Source organism: Delphinapterus leucas, chromosome 10 (genome assembly GCF_059928025.1).
Source record: "Delphinapterus leucas isolate spDelLeu-1000000601 "Yukka" chromosome 10, BTC_Dleu_Yukka2, whole genome shotgun sequence".
Taxonomy (NCBI): Eukaryota; Metazoa; Chordata; class Mammalia; order Artiodactyla; family Monodontidae; genus Delphinapterus; species Delphinapterus leucas.
Genome location: NC_143138.1, coordinates 82,439,265 through 82,458,479, shown reverse-complemented (window position 1 = coordinate 82,458,479; position 19,215 = coordinate 82,439,265). Strand labels below are relative to the sequence as shown.

The window sequence follows — 19,215 nt, the reverse complement described above, 5'->3', positions numbered from 1 at the left end:
ACAGTTTTCTCTTCTGCAAAACGGGGATTTATACATTGGTACCTACTGGAAAGGTTGCTATAAAGACTAAATTAGTTCATAATTTGTAACGTGCCTGGCACATATTAAGCTTATTTGCTATAGTAATTTTATTACATATACAGGGCTTAGAGTCACGTAAACTCCGAATAAACGCTTGCTCTTGTTCTGGTGATTACTGGCTTAAAGTGCTTCAATTGATTTGCCTTAACCTTCGGTAAAAGATAAAAAATTCTTACTCAGGTGCAGAGGGGATCCACCGACCTCGTCAGACCCACTTGCTTCTCCCGTACTCCCTCAAGGCTCAGCTCAAATATCGCTTCCCTAGGCGAGCCTCTGGGGCCCAAGGACCAGACCAGAGGCCTCCCTTACTTGGCGTCAGCTCCGTGGGCCGGTCCTCAGAGCACTCACGGCACCGGCTAACGTGCACTGGCCTGTCGCCCCAGCGTAGTTTAAGCCCCACTACCGTAGGGCTCGGGATGTGTTTTTGCTCACATGGTGAGCCGGGGTAGCACGGTGAGGAGGCCACGGGGCCTCTGAAGGCTGAAAGTGAACTTGGGGCCGAGGTGCGAGTCGCGGTGGGGGACGCAGGGGTATAGAAGGTGGCCCCTCAGAGGCGCTGCCACGTCCCGGGGACAGCAGGCGGGCCCGGGCGGAGGGGGCGGTGCGGGAGGGGCGGCCGGGCCCCGCCCCCTCCCCTCCCCTCCCCTTCCCGCCTTCGCCGCGCCCCGCCTGGTTCGCCGCGGCCCGCCTGGCTCTCCGCGCAACTTTTCTGGTTAAGATGGCGGCCCCTGTGGTGGCGCAGGCCTGGAAACTACTGAGAGACCTGGCGCTCCGGTCCCCGCTCCTGGCGGCCAGGTCCCAGGTGAGCGGGCCTCTTGGTGGGAGCCTGGAGCAGCCAATGATGCCCTCCTGTCCTTGTCTGTCCACCTCTTCCTGGCCCCGGTGCGCGGCCGCTAGGGCGCCGCACCTGTGGAGGGGACGCGCGGTGCTGCGCCCGGGGGTGCACGAGAGACCCCAGCATCCCCCCACCCCCACCTCGCTTCAGGTGTCGGGGGTCCCAGGCGGAGCGGGTAATGACAGTCCGGAGTGGGTAATGACAGCCCGGAGTGAGAGCCACCCAGCTCTCAGTTGTCGCTGACGTGGGTTACCCTAGCGCTGCGGAGGGCGCCTGGCCCTGTACCAGGCGCTGCAGGCATGTTAAGGAAAAGTCCCTGGGACTGGGTTTTGGAGTCCTGAGGTGTTATTATGTCGACAGAAAAAAAATGCACAGCCTGAAAGTTGGGAAATATATTTTATTGGAGGCATTATTGAGGGTTGTATCCTGGGGAAGTTTCTGGATAGCTCTGAGGAACTGTTCCAAAGAGGTAAGGGAGGAGCCAGGATATATGGGAGTTTGGGCTGAAAATAAAACAAAAAAAAAAACTTGTAGTGGAACATCAAAAGATTAGGGCTAGTCACAAAAATCAGATATGTCAAGGTAGTGATTTTAATGCTTTGCTCAATTTGGGAAGGTGTAAGAGTCTGGGCTTATTGAAGTTATTCCTTTGATATGCATCTTCACTCTCTAGGGCCTGTATCCTGTTTTTCTGCATCCTGAATTCCCCTCAGGGTGCACTGTCTCCGGCGGCTGCAGTGACTGCTGACTTGATGGCAAGCAACATTCTTGTTTACTAAAATGGCAGGCAACATTTGTGTGTCCTCAGTTACCTGCTTTGCCAGTGCTGCTTCTGAACCGTCTCTCTCTTGAGCCTGTTTGTTAGGCCACATGATGAAGGTGCCTACAAACCCAACCCAGCCTTGCTGGTTTAGTAACTCACCTCCTGGAGTGAGCTCTCTGCAGGCTGCCTGCTTTTGCAGACTTGGGGGGGTGGGTAGTGGTGCTTGAGTTGGTGAAATGAGGGGGTCAAGGAGAAAGATGGGAAACGCTCTCCCTCAATTCAGTGAGCAGTCAGTCCCAGCACTAAAACACATCAGAGCAGTGGCCCTGTCCTCTTTCTCCTTGTTTCAAGAGAATAAAAACCTAGGAGGGCCAGTGGTGGATGCTGAATAGCTATTAGAACTTGGCTTCCTGTAGATTTGATCAATACGTTCTGCAGGTGGCAAGAGTCACAGTAGTCAAAAGGTCTTTGGGGAGTTAGGAGTTGGTGATGACTCATGGACAAGTTATTCTCCATTAGTAATATCGCTCCTCTTTTAAAGAAAGGATGGTGTGGGGCTCATCCACAGCAGAGCATCGTCCTTGTCCGTTTTCCCATCTTTAATTGATGAGAGACAAATGATCACTCCTGCAGTTTTTTTTTTTACTCCTGCAGTTTTAACTAGGATATGCATAGTATATATTTTTTAAAAATTGAAAGATAGCTACTAATGATTTTTTGAGTTACTCTAAGCTTTGGTTAATTATGACATCTGAAAGGTTTTTTTTTTTTCTTCTTTCATTTCCTGACTTTTCATTTGTCTGTTTTTGTTAATGTAAATTTAAAAGGTGCTAATAACTCATTACTGTAATATCTTTAATAGGCACTTGACAGTATGGTGGGATAGCAAAAGGAATGGTGGTTTTGTCTAATTAAAATAACTATAACTGTTGTAATAGAGTAAGGAGAATACCTCCAGGTGATCAAATTCTATTCATTATTTAAGTGTTAGAAAAAAACAGGAACTGTGGTGCTAACTATGAGAGTAGACTTGAATTGATGGGAAACATGGTGCCTAAGGCAGTGAAAACTCAAGCAAAGGAAATAATTGTGCCGAGAAATCCAACTGTTTAGCTGAAGTATGATAGGGCTTCTTGCCTTACCAAGAAATGGGAGTCTGAACACAACACTGTAGAGAATCTGAGTGGGCGATACCCTTGGTTTGGCAAGAAGACTGGGTAAAAGGATCTCCTGCCTCACTGCATCTAGTAACTTTGATTTACATACTTGTGGATGGCGTATTGTCCTGTGAACATAAGCTTAGGAAATGAGTTTGTTTTTTTTTTTAAGTCAGGAATAGTACACAGTGTTCAAGAACTGGAAATGGGCGTTAGCAAGCATCAGATCCAACTAGCTTATTTCACAGGTAGAAAAATTGAGCACTAAAGTTCAAGGACTTGTTCAAGGTTATAAAGAGAGTTTGTGGCAGAACTGATTACAGATTAAAGGTTTACTTTTCAGTTTCCATTATACCAGGCTGTGGTGTAAATTTCCTCATGAATGTAAGTTATATCAGCATGTAAGTTACTCTGCATAGCATAAAGTTACTATGTAACATCCAAGTCACCAACACTACTGACACATTTTAATTTTTTCTTTATAAACATCTTAGAATTGGCAATAAAAGTAGGTGAGTATTGTTTGTGATTTGTAAGGAACCCTTTTCATATTCTTGAATGCTTCTTTGTATCTGCTCCACCTACCTCTGCATGTATGTTGTGCCTACCTACTCCCTTGCCCATGGCAGACATTACAGTTGAATATGACCCTCTTTTTCTTGGAAACTTAAGAATCCTCACCAAGCGTCTCAGAAATCTCTTGCTACTCTTCTTGGCTCAGACCTTCTTTGTACCAGGCCTTATGCAAAATTCTTGTGTGTACAGAGATAAATGACCCAGTTTCTGCTGTGAGAAGTAACTTTAACCACTCTCACAGAGGTGCCAAAGAATGACACTTTATGTACCCCCTCCTCGTTGTTAAATTTAACATTTGACACATACTCCTGATGCTAAATGTCATTGACATTTTTTATTTCTTCTGCTGTTGGCTTCTCTGTTTTGACTTTCAATTGATGTTATATCCTTAAAGGGCCACCCTTTTGCCATTTCTTATTTTACATATATTTCTCTATTCAGCTTATACCTAGAACAAGACTCTATAGGTACTGATATTTGGGGATAGTAAGCAAGGCAGGCAGAGATCTTGGCCACATGATACTATATTTTAATGGGGGTGGGGAAGGGCTAGACTGTACATACATAAACAATAATGAAAATGATTTCAGCCAGTGACAAATGCTATGAAGAAAATAAAACAAGGTCATGGGCTGGAGAATGAATAGCTTAGCCAAGATGGTGGGTCATAGATTAGGTGATCCAGGAAAACCAATTCGACATTGCATTGTAACACGTGTAATAAAAATATACATATTATAAGTGAACAGCTTGATGAGTTTGCACAAACTGGGCATGCCCAGGAGATCAGATCCATATCAAGAAATTAATCATTTAGCAGCAACCCAGAGGGCCCCGTGGTGCTCCTTCCCGTCACTACTCCCACCCAGAAAAGAGTAGCCAGTCCCCTGAATTACGCCACCATACACTGGTTTAGTTCCTTTTTGTACTTTATGTAAATGGAATTATACAATGGATTATATGAGTGCATACTCACATAATCAACATTATGTTTATGAGATCCTGGAGGTGACTTTTTGACATTTGAACTGAGACCTGATTAATGAAAAGTAGCCAGCCAGGTGACACTCAGGAAGACAGGACAGCAAATGCAAAGGCCCTGAGGTGGGACCTGAACTCAACATATCCAGACAGTTAAAGAGGTGGAAAGTGACAGTACTAGTGATGGTCTGAGAGGTAGGCAGGGGCTGGATCAAGTGGGGACTTGTAGGGCCTGATAAAGAGTTTTTAAAAGCTTAGAGTGCTTTGCCCAATGTTACTCAGCTAGTGAAAGATAGCTGAATCCCAGTCCGGCTGCCAAAGGCCAGGCATGTAATTACTGTACAGTGCACTCCCTATTATAAATAGCACAATACAGCAAGGCACAGCCATGTTGGGCACAGAGATGAGCCTGTTACATTAGTTATGTCTTAGGGGAAGTCTTGGCTGAGGGCACTGAGTTTAAATGGTTAGTGATAATCTGATCATGGTATTTTGCCTTTTAGTGCATTGCCCCTCTCATAATGGCTGGGTGAAGTTAACAGAGCTGTTCTGTTGTAGGTGAAGCAAAGACATTGTGGGAAACACTGCCCCTCAGGCCCCTAGTTGTAGAATCCTTGTTGTGTGGTTCTCTACAAAGCCCAGAGCTTCTGTCCAGGAACTCAGGGAGGAATGTGTATTGTTGAAGGAAACCAAAACCCTGTCCCTGCTGTTGTGTATCTCAGAATAGATGACTCCAGCTTAATTTTCTGTTCTTTCCAGAAGTGAGAGGAGAAAGATGGATGCCTGGCTTTTAGAAGTGAAGGACTGAAGCTTACGTGCAAGTTTCTGTCAGCTAACTATGGCTGTGGAGGCTGCATTGGAAGTTGTGACTCACCTTTATCTGCCTTCTTGCCTAGAAGAATAAATATGACTCTTTTCTCTTATAAATGAAGTGCACTTGCAATTTCTGCTGTTAGAAAAGGAAATTCATCTCAAATAATTTAGTTGCTAAACTACTGACTTCTGTGTGGGGAAGAGCTGTAAATGATAGCTCTTGTTTCAAATTGGTTTTGTTTACTGTAAATGAAACACTTCTTTCATGGATGAGTACACAGACCCATAGTAGTGAGACTTTTGCTGCCCTTGTATCCCGGCCCAATTCTGTAAGCACAACGCCCAGAAACTCACTGACGTATCTCGTATTTTGGGGAGGAAAAGAAATTACATATGCAACTTCAGATCATTTGTCTTTCAACTCTTTTTACTATTCACTCAATCTGGAATTGTCCTTTGCTACCTGTGCACCCATCATTTTCTGTTACTTGATGAAAACGTTTTGTCTGAAGAACTTGAGAGATTTCTACACGTTTGAGCAAGTGGTAACGTCAGTATACTAATGAAATTTGGGGAAATGACACTAGAATTAGTCTGGTAAAGAAGATGCAGGGGAAGGCATGCCAGGTGGAGTGGACTGTGGGCAAAGGCGGAGGGGAGAGAGAAGATGGGGAGATTAGAGGAGTCATTGGGAACAGTTTGGTATGGAGGAGAGGCAGGTGAGTAACAGAAGTGAAGAGCTAGTGGCGATCTTTTTGGCAAATGAGGGAGGAAAGAAGAGCTGTAGAAAGCCCAGAATTTGGCATGGTATAGAACTAGATAACTGAACATCAAGCACATATTGTTCACTTAGTAAATATTTTCTCAGTGCTTAGTCTTTGCCCAGTGCTATTTGTTGGAAGCTCCTTGAAGGCAGAGACTATACTGATTAATTCTTCACTGTAAATCTAGTGCTTTAGAGAATGCTGGGCATATAGATACCTTTAATAAGTGAGTTCTATGAGTGAGTGAATGCAGGGAAGATACACAGCCCTACCCTCAGGGGGCTCATAGTCTAGTGGCAAAATTGGCGGGTAAACCAAAAATTATACAGTAGCATCGCAAGATCAGTAGAGCTATGTGCTTAGTCTTCTGTGACACTGCGTGGTCTTGCATGGGGCACTTGCTGTTTCCCTGTCTGAAACACTGTTCCTTCTGATCTCAGGCCTTGTTCTATCCCATCATTCAGCTTTCTTATTCAAAGTGGTCTTCCCACAGGGCGTTCCCTAATTATCTTATCTGACTCACTTTCTCCCCAGAGATTATTTTCTGCCCCTTGCCTGCATTTTAACACTTTACCTGGTGATTTATTATGTGTTTTTATTATGTGTTTATTCTCTGTCTGACTTCCTTCCCCACAAATGTAAGAATGTAAGCTCTATGAGGGCAAAGATTTTTCTTATGCACTGCTATTTCCCCAGCCTGCCTGACCAGTTATTCAGTAAGCTTTTGTGGTCTAAATGAATGCATGGGGTACACAGAGAAATGAGAGGCAGGTAAGTAACAGAGATGAGGGTTGATGCAGATAATTTAGGCAAATGAGGAAGGAAAGGGCTATAGAAAGTCTCGTTGTGAAAGGACTTTCAAAATAATAGGAATGTGCATTTCATATGTGACAGACCCTGTGCAAAGTGATGTCTTCACATTATTTCCTTAACCCTTACAATGTTACTGCAGGGGAGATTGTACTGTCTTCATGTTACAAATAACAGAACAGAGGCATAGAAGGGTCATACTAAATAATCTGCTTAAAATCACAGGGCCAGGGAGTCACCTGCCTCATGCTGATAAGTTACTTAAGCTGTTAAAACATTAAGTTACAATGCCAAAGGGTCCTTTTTGAGCTGAAGTATCCAGTTATGCTGATGGCTGACCTTTCCTCCTTTCTTTGTCCCTGAGTAATGGGCAGCTTGGTCTTTGCACTTATGCCGACTTAGGTGGAGTAATCAACACTGCATGATTGTCCTCTTATCTGACTCTTAGCAGGCTCTTATCTGACTCCCTCCTTCTCTGGCTCCAGGGTCTGGGAAACAGTGAGGAGAAAAGGGTATGGTTCTGTGTTCAAATAGGACTAAGTTCAAATTCTGGGTCTGCCAGGTTCTTGCTCTACTAATTATTGAACTTGACTGAACCTCAATTTTCTGTTCTCTGAAAGGAGATAATTCTTACAGATAGTTACAAAGATTAAATAAGATGATATGCATGATGTCTGACATTATGGTTAGATAGTAGGCTCAGAGCGATTATTTCTCTTGCAGTAAATTTGAAGCTACATTTACTTGAATTTTTTTTTTTTGGCTTTATCAAGCCAGAATAGTTTTCCTTTCCCAGATTTGATAAGCATTTAGTGTTTGCTGCCATATCAGGGTTAGGTGCTGGCTTGGTGTTTCCAAATGGTTTATTTCACTTAATCCTGCATCAACGACTTGAAACAGAGGTGATTATTCTCAGTTTACATCTAGGGAACTTGAGGCTCAGAGAGTTCAAGCCCTGTCTCCTGGGCCCCAGTTATCTTCATTATTCCACAGGTGGGGTGAAGGTCTGGTGATGCCTGAGGTGGCAGTGGGGAGGGTTGTGTGGGGAACTCAGTTGCACCATCCTGGATGTTGCTTGTTCCAGAAATGTTTGCACATCTTGGTGTTGGCTTAGTAACTATGGCTTCTGGACCACTTATGCATCAAAAGTTTGAGGTGGGGGGACACCCAAACACTAGACTGTAGTCATAACATGTACGCAAGGGCAACTGGTGCATGCCCCTCACTGTCTGCCCTGTGCACAGGACTGCCTTCAGCGTTTCAGGAATGCTGGAGAAATTGTGAAATTGCATTTCCTTTGGAGGTTGAGTTTTGGGGGATGGTGATAGAGGGTGGAGTTTCCTGGTATTCTGAGTTCAGACTTTGGTCAGTGTGCTGATTACGTGGCCAGCTTTTGCCCCTTTCTAGAAATGATTCCAAAAGAATAGCACGTGGATACTAGTCACAAAGGCATAGATTTCTAACACTTACCTCTAACATTTACTTTTATTTTAAAATTAGAGGGGTTTGATGTAGTGTTTGAGTTGATATTGGAGACATGGCAAAGCTTAAGGAATAGGTCTGAGTTTGGGTCCTGTGAGTGGGGGTGGGATGGGAGTCTGGCATCTCTTTTTCTACCCCTATCCATTTCTCCATGTGCTTACCCTATTTCCATTTCTAGGCTGTCTTAGTCCCAGGGTTGTGACTTGAGGACCCTGAAGAATTTCAGGAGGGCTGCTTTGTGGAGTTAGAGGTGGGGGAGCAGTGAGAGATGAGGCTGGAGACATATGCAGGGGCAAAATTTTGCTGATCTTGTGAGTCTGGTAATGGAGTCGAGGTTGGTTCTTGAGGGCAGTGGGGAGCCATTGAAGGGCTTTAATAGGGGCTAATTTTTAAAAAAAAATTTAAAATTTTATTTTTTGGATGTGTTAGGTCTTCGTTGCTGTGTGTGGGCTTCTCATTGCAGTGGCTTCTCGTTGCAGAGCACAGGCTCTAGGTGCGCGGGCTTTAGTAGTTGTGGCACGTGGGCTCAGTAGTAGTTGTGGGCTCAGTAGTTGTGGCTCACTAGTGGGCTCAGTAGTTGTGGTTCTAAAGCACAGCCTCAGTAGTTGTGGCGCACGGGCTTAGTGGCTCTGTGGCATGTGGGATCTTCCCAGACCAGGGTTTGAACCCGTGTCCCCTGCATTGGCAGGCGGATTCTTAACCACTGTGCCACCAGGGAAGCCCCCATTGAAGGGTTTTAGACAGAGGAGTGGCAGGAGCCGTTTTATGCTTCAGAGTATTCTTTCTTTATACAGTGTGGAAAGGGTTGGAGGGATTAAGAATGGGAATCATTCAGGTGACTGTTGTACTAATTTAGTGCCAGTAGTAGTTATGCCACAATAATAGGCATAAACCAGGACTGGAATCACACTGCTTGGGTTTAAATCTTGCGCTCAGTACTGGTTATCTTCGTGATGTGTGACAATTACTTACATATTTTATTACAAGACTCACTTTTTTTCTTTTTCACATTTCAACATCTCTGAAAACTGCATATGTTTGTACACTTGTGTCACAGATTGAGTGACAGTTTTTTTTTTCTCCAGTGGTACATGAAGTGGAAGATGGGGGTTTGGATCAAAATCAGGGTGACCACATAATTTTTTGCCAAATCAGGATACTTTTGAGAGTGAACGTGAGCGCTGTGAATAATTACACCAGCAGGTATAGCAGAAACCCAGACTGTGCCTGGAAAGCTGATATATGGTCCTCCTAACTAAAATGGACTAAATGATGGCAGTGGGGATAGAAGAGAAAGATTGGCATTATTAAGGAAAGAAGCTGGACAGGATTCATGCTTTCCCTGCTGAGTCCCCATTGCTGGCTTCTCTCCACTGCCATATACCAAAAAGGTGATAAAAGGCTGTGTACCATCCCTGAGCAGAGAAGGTGTGAGGAGCTACCGTTGTTATAAAAGATCCCTGCTTGTCTTTGCTGTGGGACCATGTGCTCCGTCCTTGTGCCCAAGTGTTCCCTGGACATGCTGTTATGGTCGTAGAACAGGAACAGGCAAATAGAAGAGAAATAGAAAGACCCATAAATATGTCAGGCTTGCAAAGTGCACATTTCTAAACTTGAGCACGGTGAAGAGCTTTCCAAAGCTCCAAGACTCCCTTATCCTGCGTTCACAACGTTCTGGGCCCTGGTGGAATCGTGCAGTGTGGCTTAGATATTTCCTTTTGTGCTCTCAGTCTTGTGTGGATGATGCAGTTGATTATTAAGGCTTCTTTGATTGACAGATCTCCTTGGACTTTTCTTAAGGGGAAAAAAAATGGTTTTTTGAAAGGGACACATACTGGAACTCAAGACTAATGTTCCTTGGTGTTGGCTCCTCTGTGCCTCTTCTGTTGTGTTAACTGGTGGCTAGCTCGTGGTACCATTTCTCTATAACTTGTACCTGCCCATAACTTTGTCCATTCCTGGGCCCCCTCCAGCTTCCTAACCCTAACACATCATTCAGCTTCTGTCTCTCAGAATGTCACAGTTCTAATAACAAGAACATCTCATCAGTCTAGCTCATCCTTTTGCACTCACGTTCGGGTCACTGGCCAGCTGAAAGACTGGCTGGTTCTTTTTAAGGTGTCCACCTCCACCTTACCACCTGTGGCTGAGGTGGGGAGGTCTTGGAGAGGAGCAGCACCATGGCCCCCTGAGTAGAAGGGCTCTGAGTGCAGTGTTGGTGGGGTGGCCTGATCCATTTAGAATTCCTTCATGAACTGCTACTAACTTGTCCATCTTCTCTTCTCCAAGTACACATGTTCACGTTTGCTTTGTTTCCTTTTTCACATTCCCAAATTTCTGAAGATCTTCTTACTATTCACTTGGCTGGTCTTAGTTAGATTAATTTATTAGAGATTAAGGTCATGGTAGTGGGCCTTGTTTTAGACCGCTTTCTTATGATCATAACTAAAATAATTCTCAGGAGAGAATTATTAATTGGGAAAATGGGGTATCATGGGAAGTCAGCTTGTCCACCCAAATAGCCAAGTGAGTGTTTCCAAGACAAATGTAGACAATAGGCTTCATATGGCCCTGGAGTACTTCCTCAGCTTTGCTTGGAGCAATATTCTGCATTGAAATAACCTAACTTCTCTTGGTTCACTTCCACTTTATGCTTCCCAAAGGGGATTTGTTTGGGTCCTTTTGCCACCACTCAGTAAAAAACTGCCATATTGGGCAGGACTTCCTTGAAGCCACCTGCAGAGGATGCTGGCTCCCACATTAGTCCCTGGTGCAGTGAGGTGGGACTCGGAGCACAGGGTTTATTTCATTTAAACCATGAGTATGAAGACTATATTTTATCTTAAAACTGGGGCACTTTTGATAGTTAAAAGGGAGCACTGTTAATAATTATGCCAGGATAATAGGCATAAACCAGGACTGGAACCAGACTGCCTGTGTTCAAATCTTGCTTGCAACACTTAGTAGATCTGTGACCTTCTGAAAATTACTTAGGTATTTCATTGCAAGACACACTTTTTTCTTTTTCACATTTCAGCATCTCTGACATATGGATGTGTTTTACAGTTGTGTCATAGATTGATTGGCAGGTTTTTCCCAGTGGTACATTAGAGTGGTGCAAAAAAGTTGTTCATTCTTAAACTTGATGAAATTTCTGTGCCTCAGTTTTCTCTTCTGTAAAATGTAGGAAGCTACAGTATTCACCTCCCAGAGTTACAGTGAGGATTAACTGAGGCCATGCATATCATCTTAGCACCATGCCCTAGATGATCAGTAAATTTTAGTTATTGGTTTTGGCATTATTGTCACTAGCTTTAATAAATTGTAGTTAAATCATAGTTAATTAAATCATATTACATAATATGTGATGAATCGGGAGATTGTGATTGACACGTATACACTGATGTGTGATGTGTATAAAATGGATGACTGATGAGAAAATAAATAAATAAATAAACATAAAAAATAAAAGGGATGTTCTCAAAAAAAATTGTAGTTAAATCATAGTTAATTAAATCATTACATAATATGATTAAATCACATTTAACTTACATGTGTTGATTAAATGAAATATATTAAGTAAAATAGATTAAATAAAATATCAAAATATATTAATTAAAATACACTAATTGAAAATGGTTAATTAAAATATATTAAATATATATAATAAATATATAATTAAGTTACGGTCACATAAGTAATAACCAGAAAGGCTTAATTTTTGTAAAAAGCCTCCTTCAGTGTTTTCCCTGCCTTCCTCCTAAACCCCCTCAACATTGCAACTTGCAAGGGAGATGAACAATGTAAGCAAAGTAGGGGATTAGAACAGTCAAGTTGGGGAAATGACATGGAAGGAGAGAGAGGCTCTCTGTAGTGCCTTATTGGTGTCAGGAGTGGAGGACTACAATGAAGTCCCTTGGGAAAAGGACTTTCTTGCACTTAGCCCCAGATTGGGAGTGGAGACCAGCCATTTAGCTTTATCAGAAAATTTACTGTTTTCACCTTATCAGTGGAGACCTCTTCACATTTTTATAAGGAAACTATCTTTATCTTTTGTTTGATGTCACTATCTTCTGCTAATGCTCTCCTAATTGCTGTCCAAATGAGCACCTGGACTTTGAAGGACATATTTGGGTTAACTTAACTTTGAAAAGAAGGGGAGGAAAAGAAGGTTCAGAACTCTTTTTAAAGTGATGTATCATTAAAATTGAAAACCAACAATACAGGGAAAAGAAAGATTTTTTCAGTTTTTAACCTTTTTATAATTAGCATGAAAAAATAAATGTGCTATATGGCTAATTAGAAAAACTAAATAAGTTTTGAGATAGTGAAGTTGTAAACAGATTATCCTCACTAATTTAAAAATGATTACGGATTGAATGGCTGAGTGTTGAGGAGATTAGCTTGAAATGGAAGCAGAAGTCTTGTGACTGGTTTTTGGGGAGGCTGAGCCTAATGGTGTAGATTCTAACATCAGTTCCAGTGTATGGGTTTTCCAATACCACCAAGCAGTTCTCCACCAGCTGGGTGTCCTACAATCCAACTAAATTCTGACATTGTTGACATGGAAATAGCATTAGATTCCACAAGTTAAGGGCACAGTCCAACAAGACTGCCCCCACCCCACTTCAGAGGCCAATATCAAGTCTACATTGTCACTTGTACAGGTTCCGTTAATTTGCTAGAGTGGCTCACAGAATGTAGAGAAACATTTTACTTCCTAGGTTACCAGTTTATTGTAAAAGGCTATATAACTCACTAACAGCCTAGATGGAAGAGATGCCCTGGGCAAGGTGTGTAGAGAGGGTTATAGAGCGTAGCACTCTCTCTGAATCTCCACATGTTCACCACCCACGGAGCTCTCTGAGTCTAATCACTAGGCTGGTACCCCTGGCAACCAACCCCCATCCTTAGGTTACCTAGTGGCTTTTCAAAAGTTGTCTTTTTCATTTAACAAAGACACCTTTATCACTCTCTTCACTTAAGAAATTCCAAGGGTTTTGAGAGCTCAGTACAAGGACTGGGGATGAAGACCAAATATATATTTATTATAAATCACAGAATCACAGTGTGCTGTTAGGATTGGAGTACCAATTCCAGAACTCCTAGCAGGCATGTTGCGAGTATAATGGATCCTTTCTTTTTTGTTTCATATACGTTTATGGTGAGGTTTTTATGAGTGATATAAAATTGATTTTATAGCTGTTTTATATAAAATATTTTAATGTGGGGGAAAACTTACAGAGTTAACTTTTAGATAAGGATCTTGCTGTGATTTATGTCATAGAGTGTTCTGCCTATGTTTTCCTCTAAGAGTTTTATAGTGTCTGGCCTTACATGTAGGTCTTTAATCCATTTGGAGTTTATTTTTGTGTATGGTGTTAGCGTGTGTTCTAATTTCATTCTTTTACATGTAGCTGTCCAGTTTTCCCAGCACCACTTATTGAAGAGGCTGTCTTTTCTCCATTGTATATTCTTGTCTCCTTTATCAAAAATAAGTGCATAGGTTTATGTCTGGGCTTTCTATCCTGTTCCATTGATCTATATTTCTGTTTTTGTGCCAGTACCATACTGTCTTGATTACTGTAGCTTTGTAGTACAGTCTGAAGACTGGGAGCCTGATTCCTCCAGCTCCATTTTTCTTTCTAAAGATTGCTTTGGCTATTCGGGGTCTTTTGTGTTTCCATACAAATTGTGAAAGTCTTTGTTCTAGTTCTGTGAAAAATGCCATTGGTAGTTTGATAAGGATTGCGTTGAAACTGTAGATTGCTTTGGGTAGTATAGTCATTTTCACAATGCTGATTCTTCCAATCCAAGAACATGGTATATGTCTCCATCTGTTTGTATCATTCATTTCTTTCATCAGTGTCTTACAGTTTTCTGCATACAGGTCTTTTGTCTCCTTAGGTAGGTTAATACCTAGGTATTTTATTCTTTTTGTTGCAGTGGTAAATGGGAGTATTTCTTTAATTTCTCTTTCAGATTTTCATCATTAGTGTAAAGGAATGCAAGAGATTTCTGTGCATTAATTTTGTATCCTGCTACTTTACCAGATTCATTGAATAGTTTTAGTAGTTTTCTGGTAGCATATATAGGAGTCTCTATGTATAGTATTATGTCATCTGCAAACAGTGACAGCTTTACTTCTTCTTTTCCAATTTGGATTCCTTTTATTTCTTTTTCTTCTCTGATTGCTGTGGCTAAAACTTCCAAAACTAAGTTGAATAACAGTGGTGAGAGTGGGCAACATTGTTTGTTCCTGATCTTAGTGGAAATGGTTTCAGTTTTTCACCATTGTGGATGATGTGGGCTGTGGGTTTGTCATATATGGCCTTTATTATGTTGAGATATGTTCCCTCTATGCCTACTTTCTGGAGGATTTTTATCATAAATGGGTGTTGAATCTTGTCGAAAGCTTTTTCTGCATCTATTGAGATGATCGTATGGTTTTTCTCCTTCAGTTTGTTAATTTGGTGTATCACATTGATTGATTTGCATCTATTGAAGAATCCTTGCATTCCTGGAATAAACTCCACTTGATCATGGTGTGTGATCCTTTCAGTGTGCTGTTGGATTCTGTTTGCTAGTATTTTGTTGAGGATTTTTGCATCCATGTTCATCAGTGATATTGGCCTGTAGTTTTCTTTTTCTGTGTCATCTTTGTCTGGTTTTGGTATCAAGGTGATGGGGGCCTTGTATAATGAGTTTGGGAGCGTTCTTCCCTCTGCTATATTTTGGAAGAGTTTGAGAAGGATAGGTGTTAGCTCTTCTCTAAATGTTTGATAGAATTCACCTGTCAAGCCATCTGGTCCTAGGCTTTTGTTTGTTAGAAGATTTTTATTCACGGTTTCAATTTCAGTGCTTATGATTGGTCTGTTTATAGTTTCTATTTCTTCCCGGTTCAGTCTCGGAAGGTTCTGCTCTTCTAAGAATTTGTCCATTTCTTCCAGGTTGTCCATTTTATTGGCATATAGTTGCTTGTAGTAATCTCTCATGATCCTTTGTATTTCTGCAGTATCACTTGTTACTTCTCTGTTTTCATTTCTAATTCTATTGATTTGAGTCTTCTCCCTTTTTTTCTTGATGAGTCTGGCTGATGGTTTATCAATTTTGTTTATCTTCTCAAAGAACCAGCTTTTAGTTTTTATTTATCTTTGCTATTGTTTCCTTCATTTCTTTTTCATTTATTTCTGATCTGATCTTTATGATTTCTTTCCTTCTGCTAACTTCGGGGTTTTTTTTTGTTCTTTTTTCTCTAATTGCTTTAGGTGTCAGGTTAGGTTGTTTATTTGAGATTTTTCTTATTTCTTGAGGTAGGATTGTATTGCTTTAAACTTCCCTCTTAGAACTGCTTTGGCTGCATCCCATTGGTTTTGGGTTGTTGTGTTTTTACTGCCATTTGTTTTTAGACATTTTTTGATTTCCTCTTTGATTTCTTCAGTGATCTGTTGGTTATTTAGTAGTGTACTGTTTATCCTCCATGTGTTTGTATTTTTTATAGTTTCTTTTCCTGTAATTGATATCTAGCCTTATAGTGCTGTGGTTGAAAAAGATACTTGATATGATCTCAGTTTTCTTAAATTTATGGAGGCTTGATTTGTGACCCAAGATATAATCTGTCCTGGAGAATGTTCCATGAGCAGCCGAGAAGAAAGTATATTCTGTTGTTTTTGGATGGAATGTCCTATAAATATCAATGAAGTCCATCTTGTTTAATGTGTCATTTAAAGCTTGTGTTTCCTTATTTATTTTCATTTTGGATGATCTGTCCATTGGTGAAAGTGGGGTGGTAAAGTCCCCTACTATGTTGTGATACTGTCCGTTTCCCCTTTTATGGCTGTTAGCATTTGCCTTATGTACTGAGGTGCTCCTATGTTGGGTGCATAAATATTTACAATTGTTATATATTCTTCTTGGATTGATCCCTTGATCATTATGTATTGTCCTTCTTTGTCTCTTGTAATAGTTTTTGTTTTAAAGTCTATTTTGTTTGATATGAGAATTGCTACTCCAGCTATCTTTTGATTTCCATTTGCACGGAATATCTTTTTCCATCCCCTCACTTTTAGTCTGTATGTGTCCCTAGGTCTGAAGTGGGTCTCTTGTAGACAAAATATGTACAGGTATTGTTTTTGTATCCATTCAGCCAGTCTGTGTCTTTTGTTTGGAGTATTTAATCCATTTACATTTAAGGTAATTATCGATATGTATGTTCCTATTACCATTTTTTTAATTGTTTTGGGTTTGTTATTGTAGGTCTTTCCCTACTCTTGTGTTTCCTGCCTAGAGAAGTTTCCTTAGCATTTGTTGTAAAGCTGGTTTGGTGGTGCTGAATTCTCTAAGCTTTTGCTTTTCTGTAAAGGTTTTAATTTCTCCATCGAATCTGAATGAGATCCTTGCTGGGTAGAGTAATCTTGGTTGTAGGTTTTTCCCTTTTATCACTTTAAATATGTCCTCCCACATCTTTCTGGCTTGCAGAGTTGCTGCTGAAAGATCAGCTGTTAACCTTATGGGGATTCCCTTGTGTGTTAACTTGTTGCTTTTCCCTTGCTGCTTTTAATATTTTTTCTTTGCATTTAATTTTTAATAGTTTGATTAATATGTGTCTTGGCATGTTTCTCCTTGGATTTATCCTGTATGGGATTCTGCATTTCCTGGACTTGATTATTTTCTTTCCCATATTAGGGGAGTTTTCAACTATAATCCCTTCAGATATTTTCTCAGTCCCTTTCTTTTTCTCTTCTTCTTTTGGGACCCCTATAATTCGAATGTTGGTGCGTATAATGTTGTCCGAGAGGTCTCTGAGACTGTCCCCAGTTCTTTTCATTCTTTTTTCTTTATTCTGCTCTGTGGTAGTTATTTCCACTATTTTATCTTCTGGGTCACTTATCCTGCAGTTCTTCTGCCTCAGTTATTCTTGATTCCTTCTAGAGAAGTTTTAATTTCATTTACTGTGCTGTTCATCATTGTTTGTTTGCTCTTTAGTTCTTCTAGGTCCTTGTTAAACGTTTTTTGTATTTTCTCCATTCTGTTTCCAAGATTTCAGATCATCTTCAGTATCATTACTCTGAATTTAGGCTGCCTGTTTCCTCTTCATTTGTTTGGTCTGGTGGGTTTTTACCTTGCTCTTCATCCGCTATGTATTTCTCTTTCTTCCCATTTTGCTTAACTTACTGTGTTTGGGGTCTCCTTTTCACAGGCTGTAGGTTTGTAGTTACCGTTGTTTTTGGCGTCTGCCCCCAGTGGGTAAGATTGGTCCAGTGGGTTGTGTGGGCTTCCTGGTGTAGGGGACTGGTGCCTGTGTTCTGGTGGATGAGGCTGGATCTTGTGTTTCTGGTGGGCAGGACCGTGTCCGGTGGTGTGTTTTGGGGTGTCTGTGAACTTAATATGATTTTAGGCAGCCTCTCTGCTAATGGGTGGGGTTGTACTCCTGTCTTGCTAGTTGTTTGGCATGGGGTGTTGAGCACTGGAGTTTGCTGGACGTTTAGTGGAGCTGGGTCTTAGCGTTGAGATGGAAATCTCTGGGAGAGCACTCGCCGATTGATATTACGAGGGGCCAGGAGGTCTCTGTTGGACCAATGTCCTGATCTCGGCTCTCCCATCTCAGAGGCTCAGGCCTGACACCCGGCCGCAGCACCAAGACCCTCTCGGCCCCGGTTCATGCGCTTCCCGTCACTCACCCAGCTCCTGCCTCCGCGCCTCCCTTCCTTTAGTTTGATCTTTACTTCCCACACCAGGCGGGGGCGGAGGGCAGTGCAGAGGAAGCCAGTAGGAAGCTGCCCTGCTGTGTCCTTGTCCGCACCCCGTGCCGGGCTTGCTGGGTCCCTCCCAGTCATGGGGCAGGGTCCGCAAAGACAGCCCGACCACTGGACAGACCCACCGACCCTGTGATTGAATTTTGGGGTGTTGAGGCAAGTAGCAAAGGAATTGCTTTTTTGATTCAAAGTTTGGACCAGCACACGCCTTTTATGTCTCTGAAACCTTGTTTTTGCTCCCCACGCTTTTAAAGGTACTAAAATTATAAATGAATATACTTCTTATTTTTAAATTTATAACTTTTTTTATTGTGGTAAAATATACATAACATATAAAATTTACTTTTTAACTACTTTTAAGTGTACCTTTTTGTGGCATTAAGTGTATTTACATTGTTTTGCAACCATCACCACCATCTGTCTCCAGAACGTTTTCATCTTCCGCCATCTGAAATTTTTGTATCCGTGAAACACTAATTCTCCATTTTTCTCTCCCCCCCAGACCCTGGAAACAGGCATTTTGCTCTCTGTTTCTATGAATTTGACTACTTTAGAATCTTACATAAGAGGATTCATAAAATACTTTTTTTTTGTGACTGGCTTATTTCACTTAGCATAATGTTCTCAAGTTTCATCCATGTTGTTGCATGTGTGAAGCCAAATCCCTGTAAAACCGAGATCCTCTGCCAAGTTCATGATTAACCTCTCTTTCTAAAACTGTATTCCCTTTCTTGTCCCACCTGTTCCCCTGAAGCTTGAGGAGTATCAAAGAAGAGAGGGATTGAAGCTGAGCAGCGTTCTGAAGGGCCTTTCTGGGTACAAAAGCCTTTACATGTCCCCAGTTTATTGTTTGTAGGAAAAAGACTTCAGCCTCCTGTACCTTCCCTGAGTGTCAAAGGGCAGATTCAAGCAGTTACTAATTAGGGAAGTGAGGGAATGCAGAAACAAAGGAAAAGCAGTCAAGAAACAATTGTGCAGTGATAAGGCAGGGTCCTAGTTCCTCCTCAAGGGATGGACATAGCAATCTGATGTATATCTTGGAGTTGTTCTGTAGGAACTAAGGCCCCCCACTCAGGTGGAGGATGGCAGCTACATGCTGAGATACCAGACTGGTCGGAACCAGAAGGTTGATGAATGAGATTCCTAGAACGCCACGCTCTTACCACACCAGTAACCAATCAAAAGAAAGTCATACACC

General features: G+C 41.7%; 1 protein-coding gene across 3 annotated transcripts in view; it reads left to right on the top strand.

Moving 5' to 3' along the window:
* The first annotated feature begins 732 nt into the window (after positions 1–732).
* SUCLG2 (succinate-CoA ligase GDP-forming subunit beta) overlaps positions 733–19,215 on the top strand; it is a 318,185-nt gene continuing 299,702 nt past the window's right edge. For 2 of the 3 annotated variants that reach the window (XM_089919541.1, XM_089919540.1), the window contains exon 1: positions 738–883. In XM_089919541.1, coding sequence (XP_089775667.1) covers positions 800–883 — 84 coding nt within the window. In that variant the 5' untranslated portion in view covers positions 738–799. Of the gene's footprint in view, positions 884–19,215 lie in introns of all 3 variants that reach the window. The other variant, XM_022572602.3, reaches the window with a different exon arrangement.